The sequence below is a fragment of the Drosophila ficusphila genome, unplaced genomic scaffold, assembly GCF_018152265.1.
Source record: "Drosophila ficusphila isolate 14025-0441.05 unplaced genomic scaffold, ASM1815226v1 contig_414, whole genome shotgun sequence".
NCBI classification, from domain to species: Eukaryota; Metazoa; Arthropoda; class Insecta; order Diptera; family Drosophilidae; genus Drosophila; species Drosophila ficusphila.
In genome coordinates, this window is record NW_025064328.1 from 8134062 (window position 1) to 8150508 (window position 16447).

The 16447-nt window shown below is 48.8% G+C and overlaps 3 protein-coding genes and 1 long non-coding RNA gene across 5 annotated transcripts in view; 3 read left to right on the forward strand and 1 right to left on the reverse strand.

Annotated features, from left to right (window-relative positions):
- LOC108090257 (ryanodine receptor) overlaps positions 1–10127 on the forward strand; it is a 29916-nt gene extending 19789 nt beyond the window's left edge. Inside the window, 11 exon segments of the mRNA XM_017188854.2 lie at positions 24–503; positions 1076–1213; positions 1411–1697; positions 1903–4000; positions 4306–4418; positions 5005–5350; positions 5597–5897; positions 6182–6292; positions 6353–6772; positions 6838–7039; positions 7328–10127. Of these exon segments, the coding sequence (XP_017044343.1) occupies positions 24–503; positions 1076–1213; positions 1411–1697; positions 1903–4000; positions 4306–4418; positions 5005–5350; positions 5597–5897; positions 6182–6292; positions 6353–6772; positions 6838–7039; positions 7328–10010 (7179 nt within the window). The 3' untranslated portion in view covers positions 10011–10127.
- A 173-nt stretch (positions 10128–10300) lies between these two features.
- On the forward strand, positions 10301–11840 carry LOC122320113. 2 transcript variants are annotated; one of them, XR_006245482.1, is made up of 2 exons: positions 10301–11615; positions 11673–11840. It is a non-coding gene; the product is annotated as an uncharacterized LOC122320113 (long non-coding RNA). The 2 variants fall into 2 exon arrangements; XR_006245481.1 differs by having other exon boundaries at positions 11704–11840.
- LOC108090260 (F-box/LRR-repeat protein 2) lies at positions 11331–14187 on the reverse strand. The gene is made up of 3 exons (XM_017188868.2): positions 14039–14187; positions 12652–13911; positions 11331–12589 (listed from the first exon to the last, which is right to left on the reverse strand). Exons 1-3 carry the CDS (start codon positions 14087–14089, stop codon positions 11834–11836), a joined length of 2067 nt encoding a protein of 688 aa, XP_017044357.1. The 5' UTR covers positions 14090–14187; the 3' UTR covers positions 11331–11833.
- Positions 14188–14791: 604 nt separating this feature from the next.
- LOC108090443 (dynactin subunit 2) lies at positions 14792–16284 on the forward strand. Its single transcript, XM_017189124.2, has 3 exons — positions 14792–14971; positions 15049–15970; positions 16028–16284. Exons 1-3 carry the CDS (start codon positions 14936–14938, stop codon positions 16210–16212), a joined length of 1143 nt encoding a protein of 380 aa, XP_017044613.1. The 5' UTR covers positions 14792–14935; the 3' UTR covers positions 16213–16284.
- The last annotated feature ends 163 nt before the right edge of the window (positions 16285–16447 follow it).

Genomic DNA, 16447 nt, shown 5'->3' on the forward strand with positions numbered 1-16447 from the left:
TGAGATACTCTCCGCTCCAATAGCTCCTCACCCTGCACTTCGATCGCTGCGCCAAGTACTATGGCTCAACTCAAGGCCAGGGCTCCTATGGAGCCTCATCGGACGAGGAGAAGCGCCTGACGATGCTGCTGTTCTCGAACATTTTTGACTCGCTCAGCAACATGGACTATGACCCGGAACTGTTCGGTAAAGCACTGCCCTGCCTGATCGCCATCGGCTGCGCCCTGCCTCCGGACTACAGTCTGTCCAAGAACACGGACGAGGACTACTACGGTCGTCAGATGGGTGCTCCCGACCAGCCGCAGTACATGCCCAATCCCATTGACACCAACAACGTGCACCTGGACAACGACTTGAACTCGTTGGTGCAGAAGTTCAGCGAACACTACCACGATGCCTGGGCCAGTCGGCGGTTGGAAGGTGGCTGGACCTACGGGGAAATCCGATCCGATAACGACCGAAAGCATCCCCGCCTGAAGCCCTACAATATGCTCAGTGAATACGTACGTAGATTGTTTATTGTTATAAAATATTATTTCTTTAATCCATTTATTATTATAAATTTAACCTATCTGAACTTTCTAGCATTTACTAATCAACTCAATGTTTTTATTTGTTTTCTAATCATTGACATTTTTATAAAATATCTTACTTTTTTAACAGGATATTTGAATACATTCTTTTATGCTTCATTCGGTTTCATTGAGATTTTATATAGCAAAGTATTTTGGAATTCCTAAAAACGTTATACAATTAAAGATAATTTTAATATTTAATATGTAAAAGTAAAATTTTTAAAGTGTTATATTTAAAGAAATAATATCAAAAAGCCAAAAAAATCCTAAGATAAAGAAGATGGTTACAAAATAACTTGCTTAAATCTCGGTGATACTTCAATGAAATTCATTGTAAACTAATTAAATATGATTTCTAATATTCACTATTTCTTATTAACTTTTATATCTATGTTTTAAATCACCAGTTAACCAGAAATCTTTTTATCAACATTGTCAGTACTGTTGGAAACCCGTACTATAATAATAAAACCAACATAATACTTAAATTTTATTGACAGGAACGAGAGCGTTACCGGGATCCGGTGAGGGAGTGTCTGAAGGGTCTTCTTGCCATTGGATGGACTGTGGAGCACTCCGAGGTGGAGGTGCCACTCAATCATCGCGGATCGACGCGTCGCCAATCGAAGCCCCAAATTGTATGTAGCACTCAAAAGCCTTTCTTACTAAAAAATCCTTATTTTCAAAGCCCTCTAACACACTCTCAAAATTATGTATCCCTCTCCGAATTGGCCTTTCTGTCGAAATTATATCACAACCACGCCCACTACTCTGCCACGCCCACTACTCTGCCACGCCCACGCCCTCTACTCTGCCGCCTCCTTAACACCGATAGCACGAATTCCAGAACGAGGGCAGCCCGTTCAACTACAACCCGCACCCGGTGGACATGAGCAACCTGACTCTGAGCAGGGAAATGCAGAACATGGCCGAGCGTCTGGCGGAGAACTCCCACGACATCTGGGCCAAAAAGAAGAACGAGGAGCTGAACGGCTGCGGTGGCGTTATCCACCCGCAATTGGTGCCTTATGACCTGCTGACCGACAAGGAGAAGAAGAAGGATCGCGAGCGATCGCAGGAGTTCCTCAAGTACATGCAGTACCAGGGCTACAAGCTGCACAAGTGAGTGGCAAATAAAATATAATTTTCCAAAAATTCATTCATTTCTAGTAAGATTTATAAAGAGTCAAAAACGTTTTTAAACTTATGTTTTTAAGAAACAAGTTTCTACATAAAAAACTACTTTTTAAATATAAATTTTCTGAACTCATTTGATTGATGATTATACCGTAAATGTGTTGAATTAACATTGCTCTTATGAATTTAGGCCATCGAAGGGAGGAGCCGTGGAGGAAGGTGGTGCCACCCAGGCAGCCGTTGAGCTGCGCTTCTCGTACTCGCTCTTGGAGAAGCTCATCCAGTATCTGGACAGAGCCACCATCAACATGAAGCTGCTGAAGCCATCGACCACTTTCAGTCGCCGCTCGTCCTTCAAAACGGCCACCAGGGACATCAAGTTCTTCTCGAAGGTTGTGTTGCCGCTGATGGAGAAGTACTTCTCCACACATCGAAATTACTTTATTGCCATTGCCACGGCGACGAACAACATTGGAGCCGCCTCGCTGAAGGAGAAGGAAATGGTGGCCTCGATCTTCTGCAAATTGGCTGCCCTATTGCGCAACCGACTGAGTGCCTTTGGACCGGATGTCCGCATCACCGTAAGGTGTCTTCAGGTCTTGGTGAAAGGAATCGATGCCCGCACCCTGACCAAAAACTGTCCTGAGTTTATTCGCACTTCCATGCTGACGTTCTTCAACCAGACATGCGATGACTTGGGTAATACGATCCTCAACCTGCAGGATGGAAAGTACAGTCACCTTAGAGGCACTCACTTGAAGACCTCCACTTCGTTGGGTTATGTGAATCAAGTGTTGTTGCCAGTCTTAACAGCCATGTTTGATCACCTGGCTGCCTGCGACTATGGCAGTGATCTGCTCCTGGACGAGATTCAGGTGGCATCCTATAAGATCCTGGCTGCCCTGTATCACTTGGGCACCGATGGCACACTAACGCATGATAGAAAGTATCTGAAGACGGAGATTGAGAGGCATAGACCTGCCTTGGGATCCTGTCTGGGAGCCTACAGTTCCTGTTTCCCAGTGGCCTTCTTAGAGCCGCATCTCAACAAGCACAACCAGTACTCACTGCTCAACCGCATTGCGGATCACTCACTGGAGGCCCAGGACATCATGGTCAAGATGGAGAGCTGTATGCCGAATCTGGAGACCATTCTCGCCGAGGTGGATCAGTTCGTTGAGTCGGATAAGACGTACAACGATGCTCCGCACATCATCGATGTGATACTGCCGCTGCTCTGCGCCTATCTGCCATTCTGGTGGTCCCAGGGTCCGGATAATGTGAGTCCCACCAGTGGCAACCACGTGACCATGGTCACTGCCGATCACATGAATCCGCTGCTGCGCAACGTGCTCAAGATGATCAAGAAGAACATTGGCAACGACAATGCCCCGTGGATGACCCGAATTGCTGCCTACACGCAGCAGATCATCATCAACACTTCGGAGGAGCTGCTCAAGGATCCCTTCCTGCCGTTGGCGGAGCGGGTGAAGAAGCGCACGGAGAACATGCTGCACAAGGAGGACAGCATGCGGGGATTCATCAAGTCCGCCACGGACGACACTTCGCAGGTTGAGACGCAACTGCAGGAGGACTGGAATCTCCTGGTGCGGGATATCTACTCATTCTATCCACTGCTGATCAAGTACGTGGATCTGCAGCGAAACCACTGGCTGAAGGACAACATCCCCGAGGCCGAGGAACTCTACAACCATGTGGCGGAGATCTTTAACATCTGGTCGAAGAGCCAGTACTTCCTCAAGGAGGAGCAGAACTTCATATCCGCGAACGAGATCGATAACATGGCCCTGATCATGCCAACGGCCACCAGGAGATCGGCTATTTCGGAAGGAGCTCCTGCCGTGGGCGGCAAGGTCAAGAAGAAGAAGAAGAACAGGGATAAGAAGCGCGACAAAGACAAGGAGGTGCAGGCCAGTTTGATGGTGGCCTGCCTGAAGCGTCTCCTGCCGGTGGGATTGAACCTGTTCGCCGGACGAGAACAGGAGCTGGTGCAGCACTGCAAGGATCGGTATCTGAAGAAGATGCCCGAGTACGATGTGATCGAGTTTGCCCGCAACCAGCTGACGCTGCCCGACAAGCTGGATCCCTCGGACGAGATGTCCTGGCAGCACTACCTCTACTCGAAGCTCGGAAAGACGGAGGAACCCGTGGACGAACAGGCGCTGGAGAAGGCCAACGTGAACTCCAACGAGAAGGGCAAGGACAAGACCCAGGAGACGGTGGACCGCATCGTGGCCATGGCCAAGGTTCTGTTTGGCCTACACATGGTAAGTGCCGGCTCAACGCCGCCGAGGCGGATCGCCCCCAATCTCTGTCTAGCTCTCTCGAAATTTCAACCGCACCACTCTCTGATGCCATCAGTTCGAGTAACTCATCTCTATACGAAACTCTTATGCTGCGGCGACTCTAATCTTTCAACTTTAATCTGTTAATCACTCGATCTTTCTTCTCCTCTCGCATCTCGCATTTCGCATCTCGAACCATCAACGACATGATCAACACCCACATCGCCCATCCAACCCGACAATTGTTGACTGAAATGCTGACCGTCCCGTGAACGAAACATTTACAGATCGACCATCCACAACAGCAGAGCAAGAATGTCTACAGGAGCGTTGTGTCGATCCAAAGGAAGCGTGCCGTAATCGCATGCTTCCGTCAGACATCGCTACACTCTCTACCCAGGTTAATACCGATTGCAGATTGATCGCCTCTGTCTCTGGGAACAAACTAACCGTACTAGCGTGCTATGAGTTTATCTATCCTAGTCTAAGCCCGTCCTCTCATCTTCAATGGCATCACTCTAATCCCCTTGATTTTTGATACTGTATCCCAACTAATAGCTAATGCACTAATGTGACCGCCGTGTTCTAAACGCCATTTGTATTATTGTATATTTTTATGGACTTGCCGCACGCTTGCTTGCCACTTGTTGCAAATCCGAACCCTTTAGGCAGCCAGCTCCAGAAACAGAACCAAACGCTGGGGTTCAAAGATATCGGTGGCACGTCGCCAGGCAGTCATTTCAAGCTTACGCGCCAAGCATCTTTATCGCATGAGCAGGTGGTACTCGTACATCGATTGGTTCATCGTCTCCCAAGTTTCTTTAATTTCCCCCCCGAGGATCTTAGCATTTGTTGTTTCTTGTTTCTCTCTTTTGTTTCTCTCTAATTTGATTAACCAAAGGCATGCCAAATTGATTCGTTTTTAATTGTCTTGCAAAGAATGAGAGAGTTTTACATAACTGATTGATGAATCCCATATCGTCCAGACATCGTGCCTGCAACATCTTTGCCCGCTCCTACTACGAGCAGTGGCTCCAGGAGGAGAATGTAGGACAGGAGGTGATGGTCGAGGATCTCACGCAGACGTTCGAGGACTCCGAGAAGTCCAAGAAGGAGGAGGAGGAAACGGAGAGCAAGCCGGATCCGCTGACCCAACTCGTGACCACCTTCTGTCGCGGCGCCATGACCGAACGCAGTGGAGCCCTCCAGGAGGATCTGCTCTACATGTCCTACGCCCAAATCGCGGCCAAGTCCACGGGCAAGGAGGAGGAGGAGGGCGGCGACGAGGAGGGCGGTGAGGGAGGCGAAGAGGGCGAAGGCACCAGCATTCATGTAAGTCGATCGCAGCTAACTTAGACCCACTAACAACAGCTAACATCCCAAAAATCCGACATGTCTGACTCAGTGTCGGATGCGGCAACTAATGGTAACTATTCGCCTAGCTGAGATTACTAATCTATCGCTTTGTTTTGCACCCTTGCAGGGATTATTTTAATTTAACGTCCCACCACCCAGCTTTAAAAGTTCTGAGCCCATCAATAATTATCCTGTCTAATGCTTTTCCTTATCCCCTCGCAGGAACAAGAGATGGAAAAGCAGAAACTGCTCTTCCATCAGGCACGTCTCTCGAATCGTGGCGTTGCCGAAATGGTGCTGTTGCACATTTCCGCCTCCAAAGGTATACCTTCGGAGATGGTAATGACGACACTCAATCTCGGCATCGCCATCTTGCGCGGAGGCAACATCGACATCCAGATGGGCATGCTGAATCACCTGAAGGAGAAGAAAGACGTTGGCTTCTTCACATCGATCGCCGGACTGATGAACTCCTGCAGTGTCCTGGACTTGGACGCCTTCGAGCGCAACACCAAAGCAGAGGGTAAGTCCATCCGCCCCAAAATCCCGTAAGCCCGCCGATCTCCTCCAGCTTTCAGTTGCCGTGCCCAGTTAACTTTGGTTCGCACTCTTCTAAGTTCGATTACTTTATTGATTTGTGTCTACTTCCCTCCGACTGATTTCCCCACCACCCAACCAACACCACCATGCCTCGCATGCCATTACCACAAACCCACCAAATCCCGTGAACGTGATTCCCGCTATCTTTGTACCAATCCACCCAAATTTGCCACACGAACAAAGAGTATATTCCGAGTGCGGGTGCAGGTCTTGGTGTAGGTTCCGAAGGAGCAGCTGGCGAGAAGAACATGCACGACGCGGAGTTCACCTGTGCGCTGTTCCGGTTTATTCAGCTCACCTGTGAGGGCCACAATTTGGGTGAGTTCAAGAATATACATAGATGTTGAGAAGCTCCGTTACCAAACCAATTCCTTTCAGAATGGCAAAACTACTTGAGGACCCAGGCCGGCAACACCACCACCGTGAACGTGGTCATCTGCACCGTGGATTACCTACTGCGACTGCAGGAGTCCATCATGGACTTTTACTGGCACTATTCGAGCAAGGAGATCATCGACCCTGCCGGAAAGGCGAACTTCTTCAAGGCCATCGAAGTGGCTAGCCAAGTGTTCAACACCCTCACTGAGGTCATCCAGGGTCCTTGCACCCTCAATCAGCAGGCCTTGGCCCATTCGAGGTTGTGGGATGCAGTCGGTGGCTTCCTCTTCCTGTTTTCCCACATGCAAGACAAGCTCTCAAAGCACTCCAGTCAAGTGGATCTGCTCAAGGAGCTGCTCAACCTGCAAAAGGACATGATCACCATGATGCTGTCCATGCTGGAAGGAAACGTTGTTAATGGTAATGGATTTGGCTATCAATCTTTTTTGATACATACAACTTATTATAACTTATCTTCTTAACAGGCACCATTGGTAAACAGATGGTGGACACCTTGGTGGAGTCCGCTGGCAATGTGGAGCTAATTCTCAAGTACTTCGACATGTTCCTCAAACTGGCCGACCTTATTGAATCGCCCAGTTTCCACGAGGTGGACATGAAGAACGAGGGTTGGGTGACACCCAAAGATTTTAGAGAGAAGATGGAACAGTCCAAGAACTACACGCCGTAAGTGGAGCATTGAGGAGACCAACCTCAGATAGTTCTACCAATTAGTTATAGAGTAAAAGTATTTTTTGTTGTTGAAAAGTAATTCACAGGTAAAAGAAGTCACTTAAAAGGTATTATCGATCTAGCCATGCTCATCTGATTCCCAAAGTGGTCACTTTTTTCTTAATTTTAACAATGTTAATGCTTATGAAGCTTTACTTATAGATATATATAAAATTATCATAAGAAGAAGTCGGTTAACCCGACTGTTGCGTTATTTCCAATCTAAACTCCTTGCTTTTACAGGGAAGAAATGGATTTCCTTTTGGCCTGTTGCGAGCGCAACCACGAGGGCAAGATCGACTACCGAGCCTTCGTGGAGCACTTCCACGAACCATCAAAGGAGATCGGTTTCAACCTGGCTGTGCTGCTGACCAACCTCAGCGAACACATGCCGAATGAGCCGCGCTTGGCGCGCTTCCTGGAGACCGCCGGCTCGGTGCTGAATTACTTTGAGCCCTTCCTGGGCCGCATCGAGATCCTCGGCAGCTCCAAGCGCATCGAGCGCGTTTACTTCGAGATCAAGGACTCGAACATCGAGCAGTGGGAGAAGCCGCAGATCCGCGAGTCCAAGCGTGCGTTCTTCTACTCGATCGTCACCGAGGGCGGTGACAAGGAGAAGCTGGAGGCCTTCGTCAACTTTTGCGAGGACGCCATCTTTGAGATGACCCACGCCTCGGGCCTGATGGCCACCGACGACGGAGGCGGCAACGTGAAGCGGGACACCGCCTACAGTTCCTACATGAGCGAGGAGGAGGAGGAGCGGGCCGCCCGCGATCCCATCCGGCGAACCATCACAGCCGTGAAGGAGGGCCTCAAGTTCGGGGTGCACATGCTCAGTCCGTCGAACATCAAGCACCAGATTGGGGTGATGCAGACGAAGTCCATCCCGGAGCTCATCGTGGGCTTCTTCAAGATCATCTTCTACATCTTCTACTACACCGGCTATGCGCACTTCTGCGTGGTGCGCTACATATTTGGAATCCTGCTGAACCTTATGCGAGGACCTGCTCCGGAGCAGGAGGAGGAGCCGGTGGTGGAGGAGGAGACGTTCGGAGGAAGAGCCCTGCCGCCACTGCCGCTGGAGGAGCCACCTGGTACGGTGCAAGCCTTTGGCCTGGACATCAACAAGGAGGAGAATGGCATGTACAAGGTGGTGGTGCACGAATCGCCCGCCAATTCCTCGATGGAGGAGGGCGGCGAGTCGAGTCCCGAGGACGGAGCAGCTGCCAGTGGTGAGTTGGTGGAGGGGGAGCCGCACCAGGAGCCCATCTCCATCGTGGATCTCCTAGGCGGAGAGGCAGCGAAGAAGGCGGCTCAGGAGCGGCAGGAGGCGCAAAAGGCACAGGAGGCTGCCATGGCCTCCATCGAGGCGGAGGCGAAGAAGTCGTCTTCGGCCCCGCAGGAGACGCCCGCCGTCCACCAGATCGACTTCTCGCAGTACACCCATCGTGCCGTCAGCTTCCTGGCCAGGAACTTCTACAACCTCAAGTACGTGGCCCTCGTGCTGGCCTTCAGCATCAACTTCATGCTGCTCTTCTACAAGGTCACCTCGTTCACCGAGGAGTCGGACAGCTCCGGCGAGGAGGAGCTCATCCTGGGCTCCGGTTCGGGGGCGGGTGCGGACATCACGGGCTCTGGATTTGGCGGATCGGGCGACGGAGGATCGGGCGATGGCGAGATGGAAGACGAGATACCGGAACTTGTGCACGTGGACGAGGACTTCTTCTACATGGAGCACGTGCTGCGGATTGCGGCGTGTCTGCACTCCCTCGTCTCCCTGGCCATGCTGATTGCCTACTACCATCTGAAGGTGCCACTGGCCATCTTCAAGCGCGAAAAGGAGATTGCCCGTCGACTGGAATTCGAGGGACTGTTCATTGCCGAGCAGCCGGAGGATGACGACTTCAAGTCGCACTGGGACAAGCTGGTGATCTCGGCCAAGAGCTTCCCGGTCAACTACTGGGACAAGTTCGTGAAGAAGAAGGTGCGCCAGAAGTACAGCGAGACCTACGACTTCGACTCCATCTCCAACCTGCTGGGCATGGAGAAGAGCACCTTTGCGGCGCAGGAGAGCGAGGAGACGGGCATCTTCAAGTACATCATGAACATCGACTGGCGCTACCAGGTGTGGAAGGCCGGTGTGACCTTCACGGACAACGCCTTCCTCTATTCACTGTGGTACTTCAGCTTCTCGGTGATGGGCAACTTCAACAACTTCTTCTTCGCCGCCCATCTGCTCGATGTGGCCGTGGGCTTCAAGACCCTGCGGACGATCCTGCAGTCGGTCACCCACAACGGCAAGCAACTGGTGCTGACCGTGATGCTGCTCACCATCATCGTGTACATCTACACGGTGATCGCGTTCAACTTCTTCAGGAAGTTCTACATCCAGGAGGAGGACGAGGAGGTGGACAAGAAGTGCCACGACATGCTCACCTGCTTCGTGTTCCATCTGTACAAGGGTGTGAGGGCGGGCGGAGGTATTGGTGACGAGATCGGGGATCCGGACGGGGACGACTACGAGGTCTACCGCATCATCTTCGACATCACGTTCTTCTTCTTCGTCATCATTATCCTGCTGGCCATCATCCAGGGTTTGATCATCGACGCCTTCGGAGAGCTGCGTGATCAGCTCGAGTCGGTGAAGGACAACATGGAGTCCAACTGCTTTATCTGCGGAATGGGCAAGGACTTCTTCGACATAGTACCTCACGGCTTCGACACGCACGTCCAAAAGGAGCACAACCTGGCCAACTACATGTTCTTCCTGATGCATTTGATTAACAAGCCGGACACGGAGTACACCGGCCAGGAGACGTACGTGTGGAACATGTACCAGCAGCGCAGCTGGGACTTCTTCCCGGTGGGCGACTGCTTCCGCAAACAGTACGAGGATGAGCTATCCGGCGGAGGAGGTGGCGGCTAATCGCCATATCGATCGCTTTCTGGGCACAATTACTTTGACAATGGAAGGTCCAAGGACTCTCGGGATCCACTTTTGTATCGGTACTTTGACACCATCTGGAATTTTTACCTAGTCAACTTTAGCAATGTACTTTAAGCAATATATCCTACACCATCGTTTTTAAATACGTAGGACGACGACCTGTTTCCAAAATGATATATTGATGACGATTCTAGCACGTATAACAACAAATGTTCTTAACTCATTTTAAAATAAATCTATTCATTTTGAACGATTATTGTAAGCGGCATCGAAAATTTATTTATACTATATTTTTTTCAAAAGGAAAGTAACATTTCCTATACTTTTTTTTACCAAAAAGTCCTTAATCTTTTTAAATTTATTCATCATTTATTCAACAGTCGATTGCCTATATTTTGTTTTTTTTTGCAGAGTTTAAATTTTACTAGTTTTCAATCTTTCTAGACATTTATTAAATTATTTTTTTTATTTTGTACAAGAAGAAAGCTAATAAGACTGGTCAGTGGGAGTGGCCCAATGCGATAAATCCATTGGGTTTGGCCAATGGGATGGTCTGGTCAGTGGGAGTGACCCAATTGCTTTTGCCCACTGTAATTGGCCATTAATACTCACCACAAGGAGTGGCACAATAAGATTGACCGCTTATATGATCAACAATTTGATCCAGCTAATGGGAGTGACCCAACAGCGGCGGCCAATGAGATTGGTTCAGTGGGAGTGGCCAATAGAAGTAGCCAATGGGAATGACCCGCTGTGACTGCGCGTCGGAATAAGCCAATGGGATGAAGGGACTCAGGGCCCAATGGTAAAAAGCCAATGGCCGAAAGTGATCGGTCCACTGTGATTGAGATTGGAGACGGGTCTATGGGAGTGGCCCAATGGTGTTGGCCAATGAGAGTGGCCTATTATAGCGGCTCCAAGAGATTGGCAATAATAATTAGCCTTTAGGAGTGGCCCAAAAGGATTGGAAATTGGGATGGGCAATGGGAGGGATCGGACAGTAGGAGGGACCCAATGGAAGTGGCCAATGGTATTGACCCATTGAGATGGTATTGGCCAATGAGAGGGTTTTAGCAATAGGATTGGCAAATAGAAATGGCCCAAAGGGAGTCATTGGGTGATGGGAGTGTCCCAATGGGATTTGGACTCCGAAGGAGTGGCTAATGAAAGGCTCCAATGGGATTGGTCAAAATGATGGGCTAATGAAAATAGCCACTGGCAGTAGCGCATTACGATTAGCCAACCGAATTGACCTATTACTCTGTTTGCCAATAAGATTAACCATTGGGAGTTGCCAAATGGGATTTGACATTTAACATTAGTTGGTTTATTTTTGAAACATTTATATTTGTGGCTTTTTCACTAACTAATTTTCAACTATTTACAAGTTAACTCAATTTCAACGCTCAACAATAACAAAAACCATTCGAACTTTACCAAATGATCACATACATTTCAATCGTGTACATTTAACATATAAGTCATATTCTACAAAAAATCACAGTTGAATGTGGACAAACGTTACGTATGACAATTGAATATAATTACAATCGAGACTTGTAATTTTCCAAACCTTAGTGCGCGGTAAGTGTATGTTTAAGTGTGTATGCATATACCTCTATATCTGCTGTATATATGTAGGTATATTTGACTAAAGCTTTCACATCTATAGCCACGCTGCGGGGGCCTTTCGATAAAAATAACTATATGTGCGCTGATCCGGCGGCTGGGGCGATTGACTAGCGGAAGTTGTACAACTGAAAGTAGTACAAAATCAGGACAATAAAGATGGCGGCAAAATATCAGTAATCGAGTCGCTTTTTTAAACGGAAAAACTCGGCGTTGTCGATGCTCGTCAGATTGTCCATGTTGAGATTGCGCAACGTCTTTACGCCGGAGAGGCGCTCCTCCAAATCCGTGTACATGCTGCGGCAGCGGTAGATGGACAGCGTCTGCAGGCAGGTGCAATTGGTGATTATGGCGTCCAGCGTGTGTTCAGTAAGCTGGCTGCATCCGCTTATGTGCAAAGCCCGCAGCCTAGGCAACTTGGCCGTGACCACCTGAATGGTCTTGTCCGTGATGTTGTAGCAGTCGGACAAATCGAGTTCTTCAATGGAAGGACAGCTGCTGGCCATTGCCTCCATGCCCAGCAGCGAGATCTGCTGGCAATTGGACAGCAACAGCCTCTTTAGTTCAACGTGCTTCAGGCCGTACTTTAAAGATACATCGCTGATTTTGTTGCAACCGCGCAGGTTTAACGACCGCAATCCCCGCAATTGCTGTATGTTGTGACCCTCAAAGTCGTCGTCGCGTATTAGGTTCATTTCGTAGGCGGCCAGCATTGCCTGCTTTCTTCTCGCATCCCGCACAATCTCATCTTCGGCCTTACTCCTTAGAGATATTTTGATGGATTGAAGCGATCCCGCCAGAGTGTCGCGTTCCGCCAGTGTGTTGCAATACGGCGGATAAAAGTTGTCCATAGAGGCCTGCGAGCCGGACTGCTTGCGACTCATCTCCAGCTTGGATATGTTAATGCCGGTGAGAGCTGCATCCGTCAGCTAAACAGAAAGGGGAGGAAACATTTAACAGGAATTCAATGTATTATCATCGATGGACTCACCCCGTTGCAATGCTCAAGGGAAAGCTCACGCAGCCAACGCAACTGACCGATAACCGACTGAATAGCCTCATCAGTGGCTCCATTGACGCAGTGATTCAAGTGCAGGTATCGCAGGGAGCGCATATTACTCGCAATAGCCTTGATGCACTCCTCGCAGATTTGCAGATATGACACATTCAGCTCCTCCATCACCTGGTTCTCCTCGCTAGCCACGCCCTCGATGATCCCGCTACTGGTCAGGTTGTCGCAGTTGGAGACGTCCAGGCTCTTAAGGCGCTTCAGCTTGGCGAGGTGGATGGCGCCAGTGTTTGTGACACTCAGACAACCGTTGATTTTCAGGGTTTCCAACTGCGGATTCGTTTGCACCAGCGCGGCCAAATTGTCATCGTTCACGCACAGTGTGCCTGACAAATCCAGGGCACTCAACTGGGGCTGTGAGGCCAGAAAGTTCCGGATTGTCGCGCAATTGAGCTGCCTGCATCCGGACAAATAGAGTCGCTGCAGCTGGAGATTAAGATCGCTGAGGGTCAGCAAAGCCTGCCCAATTAGCGTGTGGCTAAAGTCCAGAACGCGAAGAGTGCGTCGCTGCAGGTTCAAGATGGTCAGGATGAACTTAAAGGTCAGAACAGATTCGCTGGGCAGAACATGATCTGAAGAGCTGGTGGCTGGGTAAAACCTCCTATGAATAGCATTGTGAAAGGCTATGTGGCAGCCGGACATGTTAATCGCCTCCAGACTGGGCATAAACGAGGTGAGCCGCATGAGTATGGCGTCGGTGAGGTACTGGTTCTCGCACAACGTTAGCTCCTTGATTCCGGCTAGGTTGCTGGCCAGGTCGTTCAGGTCGGGGCAGGAGTTGTTGTACGAGTCCAGGAAGGAGCCGGACATGAAAAGCGGCAGGCAGCGCTTCAGCGACAGCGAACGAAGATGTGGAAGGACGCCTAGCATGCCGTAGAACTGTTTGTCGTTTAGGTCCACATTGTCCAGGGCTAAAGATTCAGCGGTCCTGCCCATGAACCGCATCAGCTCCTTCACCTGGCCCAGTGTAACGTCCTCGAACAGGAAATGCCTAAAGCGGCGCTCGCAACGCATTAGATCCAGCCCGGGACTGAGTTGATCTGATAGCACCACCTTGGAGAAACACACGCGCGTGCGCATATTAAACTCCGCCTGGTCCAGTGCTGCATGCCATCTCTGGCAAGTGGATCCTGCCGCCTGCAGGTCCGAGTAGCCCAGATAGCTGAAAATTTTCAAAACAATCTGTGGGAAAGGGAAAAAAAACAATATCAGCTGACTGCCTACAGGTATATGAATATGTAGATATAGACACGCATGAAATGATGGATTGGTCACGGGACCGTTAGCAATTTCCATTTGATTTACTCACCTCAAGCGGCAGGTCGTCGTACCTGTGCGAACCATACTCCAAACAAGACATTTTTCCTTAGCTCTCCGATGTGAAAATTCCTATTTAAGTACAACCAACTAGCAGCTCCCAACCGCCCACTTACCGCGCCCGCAAACAACCAAGAAACTATTAAGTATGACCGCGCAACCTTGCTATCTATAGAGTCTATAAAATACTAAATCAAACATTTACCTGGCTTTCAGTTTCATTTAAAATGATTGATCGCAAATTGTGAAATGTATTAAGGTAGGATACTCTTATGTGAGCTCAAAATAAATGGGTTATTTGGTTAAAGCCACTTATTAGCTGTCTCAGAGATGTACTTACCGAAGTTTAGAAGTCTTGTTCCTCAATATGAATAAGAGAGAACAAAGGTTTGAGGTAAAAGAGCACTCGTTTTAAAGTTAATATTCTTAAGAACAACTATGGACATGTTGTTTACAATTAGAAAAATAGGGATCACCAGCAATACGTCCTATTATAAGTGTTGTAGTATAAAATTAAATAACTACTAAATAAGTTTCCTCCTGAAAGAAAAATGAATAAAGTTTTATTTATTGTTGTCTTTGAGGCTCAGCATTATTTCAAAAGTAAAATAATAACAAAGCATTTGCTGAAACAATTCAAACTCAAATTTTTAAAGAAAAATTGAACCGTTACTAACTGTAACTGATTTTTAGATTTTATGCCATATTTTAAAATTATAACATACCAAAAATATTTCACAACGGTATTTAACTCGCCACTGCATACGGTCACATTTTTAATGACATCAGTTTGCTTTTTGCAAAAATAAAAAGTTATTTTGCAAGGAAAAAACAAGAAGTATTTCGTCGCCCAAGAATTTAGGACAGCGCCGTCGACGTGCCCACAATAATGGCCGATCCCAAGTTCCAGAACCTGCCGGGAATTGTTAGTGGAAACTCCTCATCAAAAAAGTGACGTGCAAGCTTTCATTTTTGCCAATTTCCCTGTTGTATCCTTTATAGGCTTATGACCAACCAGATGTTTACGAAACTCCCGATGACCCGGAGCCCGATACCTCCGACTACTACGAGGAGGAGCCGGAGAACGAGGCCATCGAGCGCCTGCACATCTCTCCGAGCGTTGCCCACAAACGCTTCAGTGGAGCAACTCTCGAGGGAACCGTGGATTTCACGGATCGCATTGGACGCCGGGTATGCCGTGGATACGATGCTCGCGGATCCGGCGACTACGAGCTGGTGGGCCAGGGCGAGAAGGAGACCCCTGTGCAGAAGTGCCAGCGTCTGCAGATCGAGATGAACGAATTGCTGAACGAGGTAGCCGCCCTGCAGGTGGATCGCAAAGTTGCCGATGAGGAGAAGCAGTCGTATGACGCGGTGGCCACGGTCATTAGTACGGCCAGAAAAGTTTTGGAGTCTTTGAAACTAGAGCAGGTGCTGGGTAAAGAGCAGGCACCAGGCAGCAAGCAGGTAAAGGCGCTCATCAGCCAGGTGGAGGAGTTCAAGCAGTCCGGAGTTCTTACTGCCATACCAACGCCAGGAACTGATTTGGCGGCCACCGCACGAGTGGCCAGCCTGGAGCAGCGTCTTTCGCAGTTGGAAAAGGTGGTTGGAGCCCAGCCGGACAAGTTGAGCCGGCTTACTGCCGCTACCAACACCACCAACGTGCTGGAGGCCGTCCGCCATCTCAGCACCAAGGCGGCGCTGCTGCAGCCGGACAAATTGGACACCATTGAGCAGCGCCTGACCTCTTTGGCCGGCAAGATGGACGCCATTGCAGAGAAATCTAGTGGCAGTGCCCAGGACGCAAAGCGCGACCAAAAGATCACAGAACTTTACGACATCGCCAAGCGCACTGAGCCTGTAGTGGAAATACTGCCGCATGTCATTGAACGCATGCAAGCTCTTGAAGCCCTCCACAAATACGGTAAGTTTTTTTTAAACACTTGTTTTTCGTTATTAATTTTGTTTTTATCCCCTGAAGCGAACAACTTTGCTAAGATTATAGCTGAAATAGAGCAAAAGCAAGGAACCATTACCACCAGCCTGGTTAACAACAAGGAGCTGTTGCATTCCGTGCAGGAAACGTTTGCTCAGAATCTGGAGACCATCAACACCAAGGTGGCTAAGGTGGAGCAGCGCGTCGCTGCCATTTCCTCCGCTAAATAAGTGATTGCACAACAGGCGCATTAAATATAGCTAATATTTATAAAAGTATAATAAAGCGATCTACATTCAAAACTTTTTTAAAAAGTAGATAACAATTGGATTGAACTAATTTAATTAACAGAAAGGCTAAAAACGTTCTTATGTTCTTTTCCATATACAAAAATTTGCAATCAATTGGCTTCCTTTTACTATCATTATAGAAAAACATATTCCGCTTCCTGCTTAACAGCTTTGA

Bases quoted from the DNA above. Each gene is read 5' to 3' on its own strand.
- LOC108090260 (XM_017188868.2), bottom strand. From the start codon at position 14,089: ATGTCTTGTTTGGAGTATGGTTCGCACAGGTACGACGACCTGCCGCTT. The intron at 13,912-14,038 runs GTGAGTAAATCA...CCTTTCCCACAG, and splicing joins ACGACGACCTGCCGCTTGAG to ATTGTTTTGAAAATTTTCAG. The intron at 12,590-12,651 runs GTGAGTCCATCG...CTTTCTGTTTAG, and splicing joins CCCTTGAGCATTGCAACGGG to CTGACGGATGCAGCTCTCAC.
- LOC108090443 (XM_017189124.2), top strand. From the start codon at position 14,936: ATGGCCGATCCCAAGTTCCAGAACCTGCCGGGAATT. The intron at 14,972-15,048 runs GTTAGTGGAAAC...TATCCTTTATAG, and splicing joins TCCAGAACCTGCCGGGAATT to GCTTATGACCAACCAGATGT. The intron at 15,971-16,027 runs GTAAGTTTTTTT...TATCCCCTGAAG, and splicing joins TGAAGCCCTCCACAAATACG to CGAACAACTTTGCTAAGATT.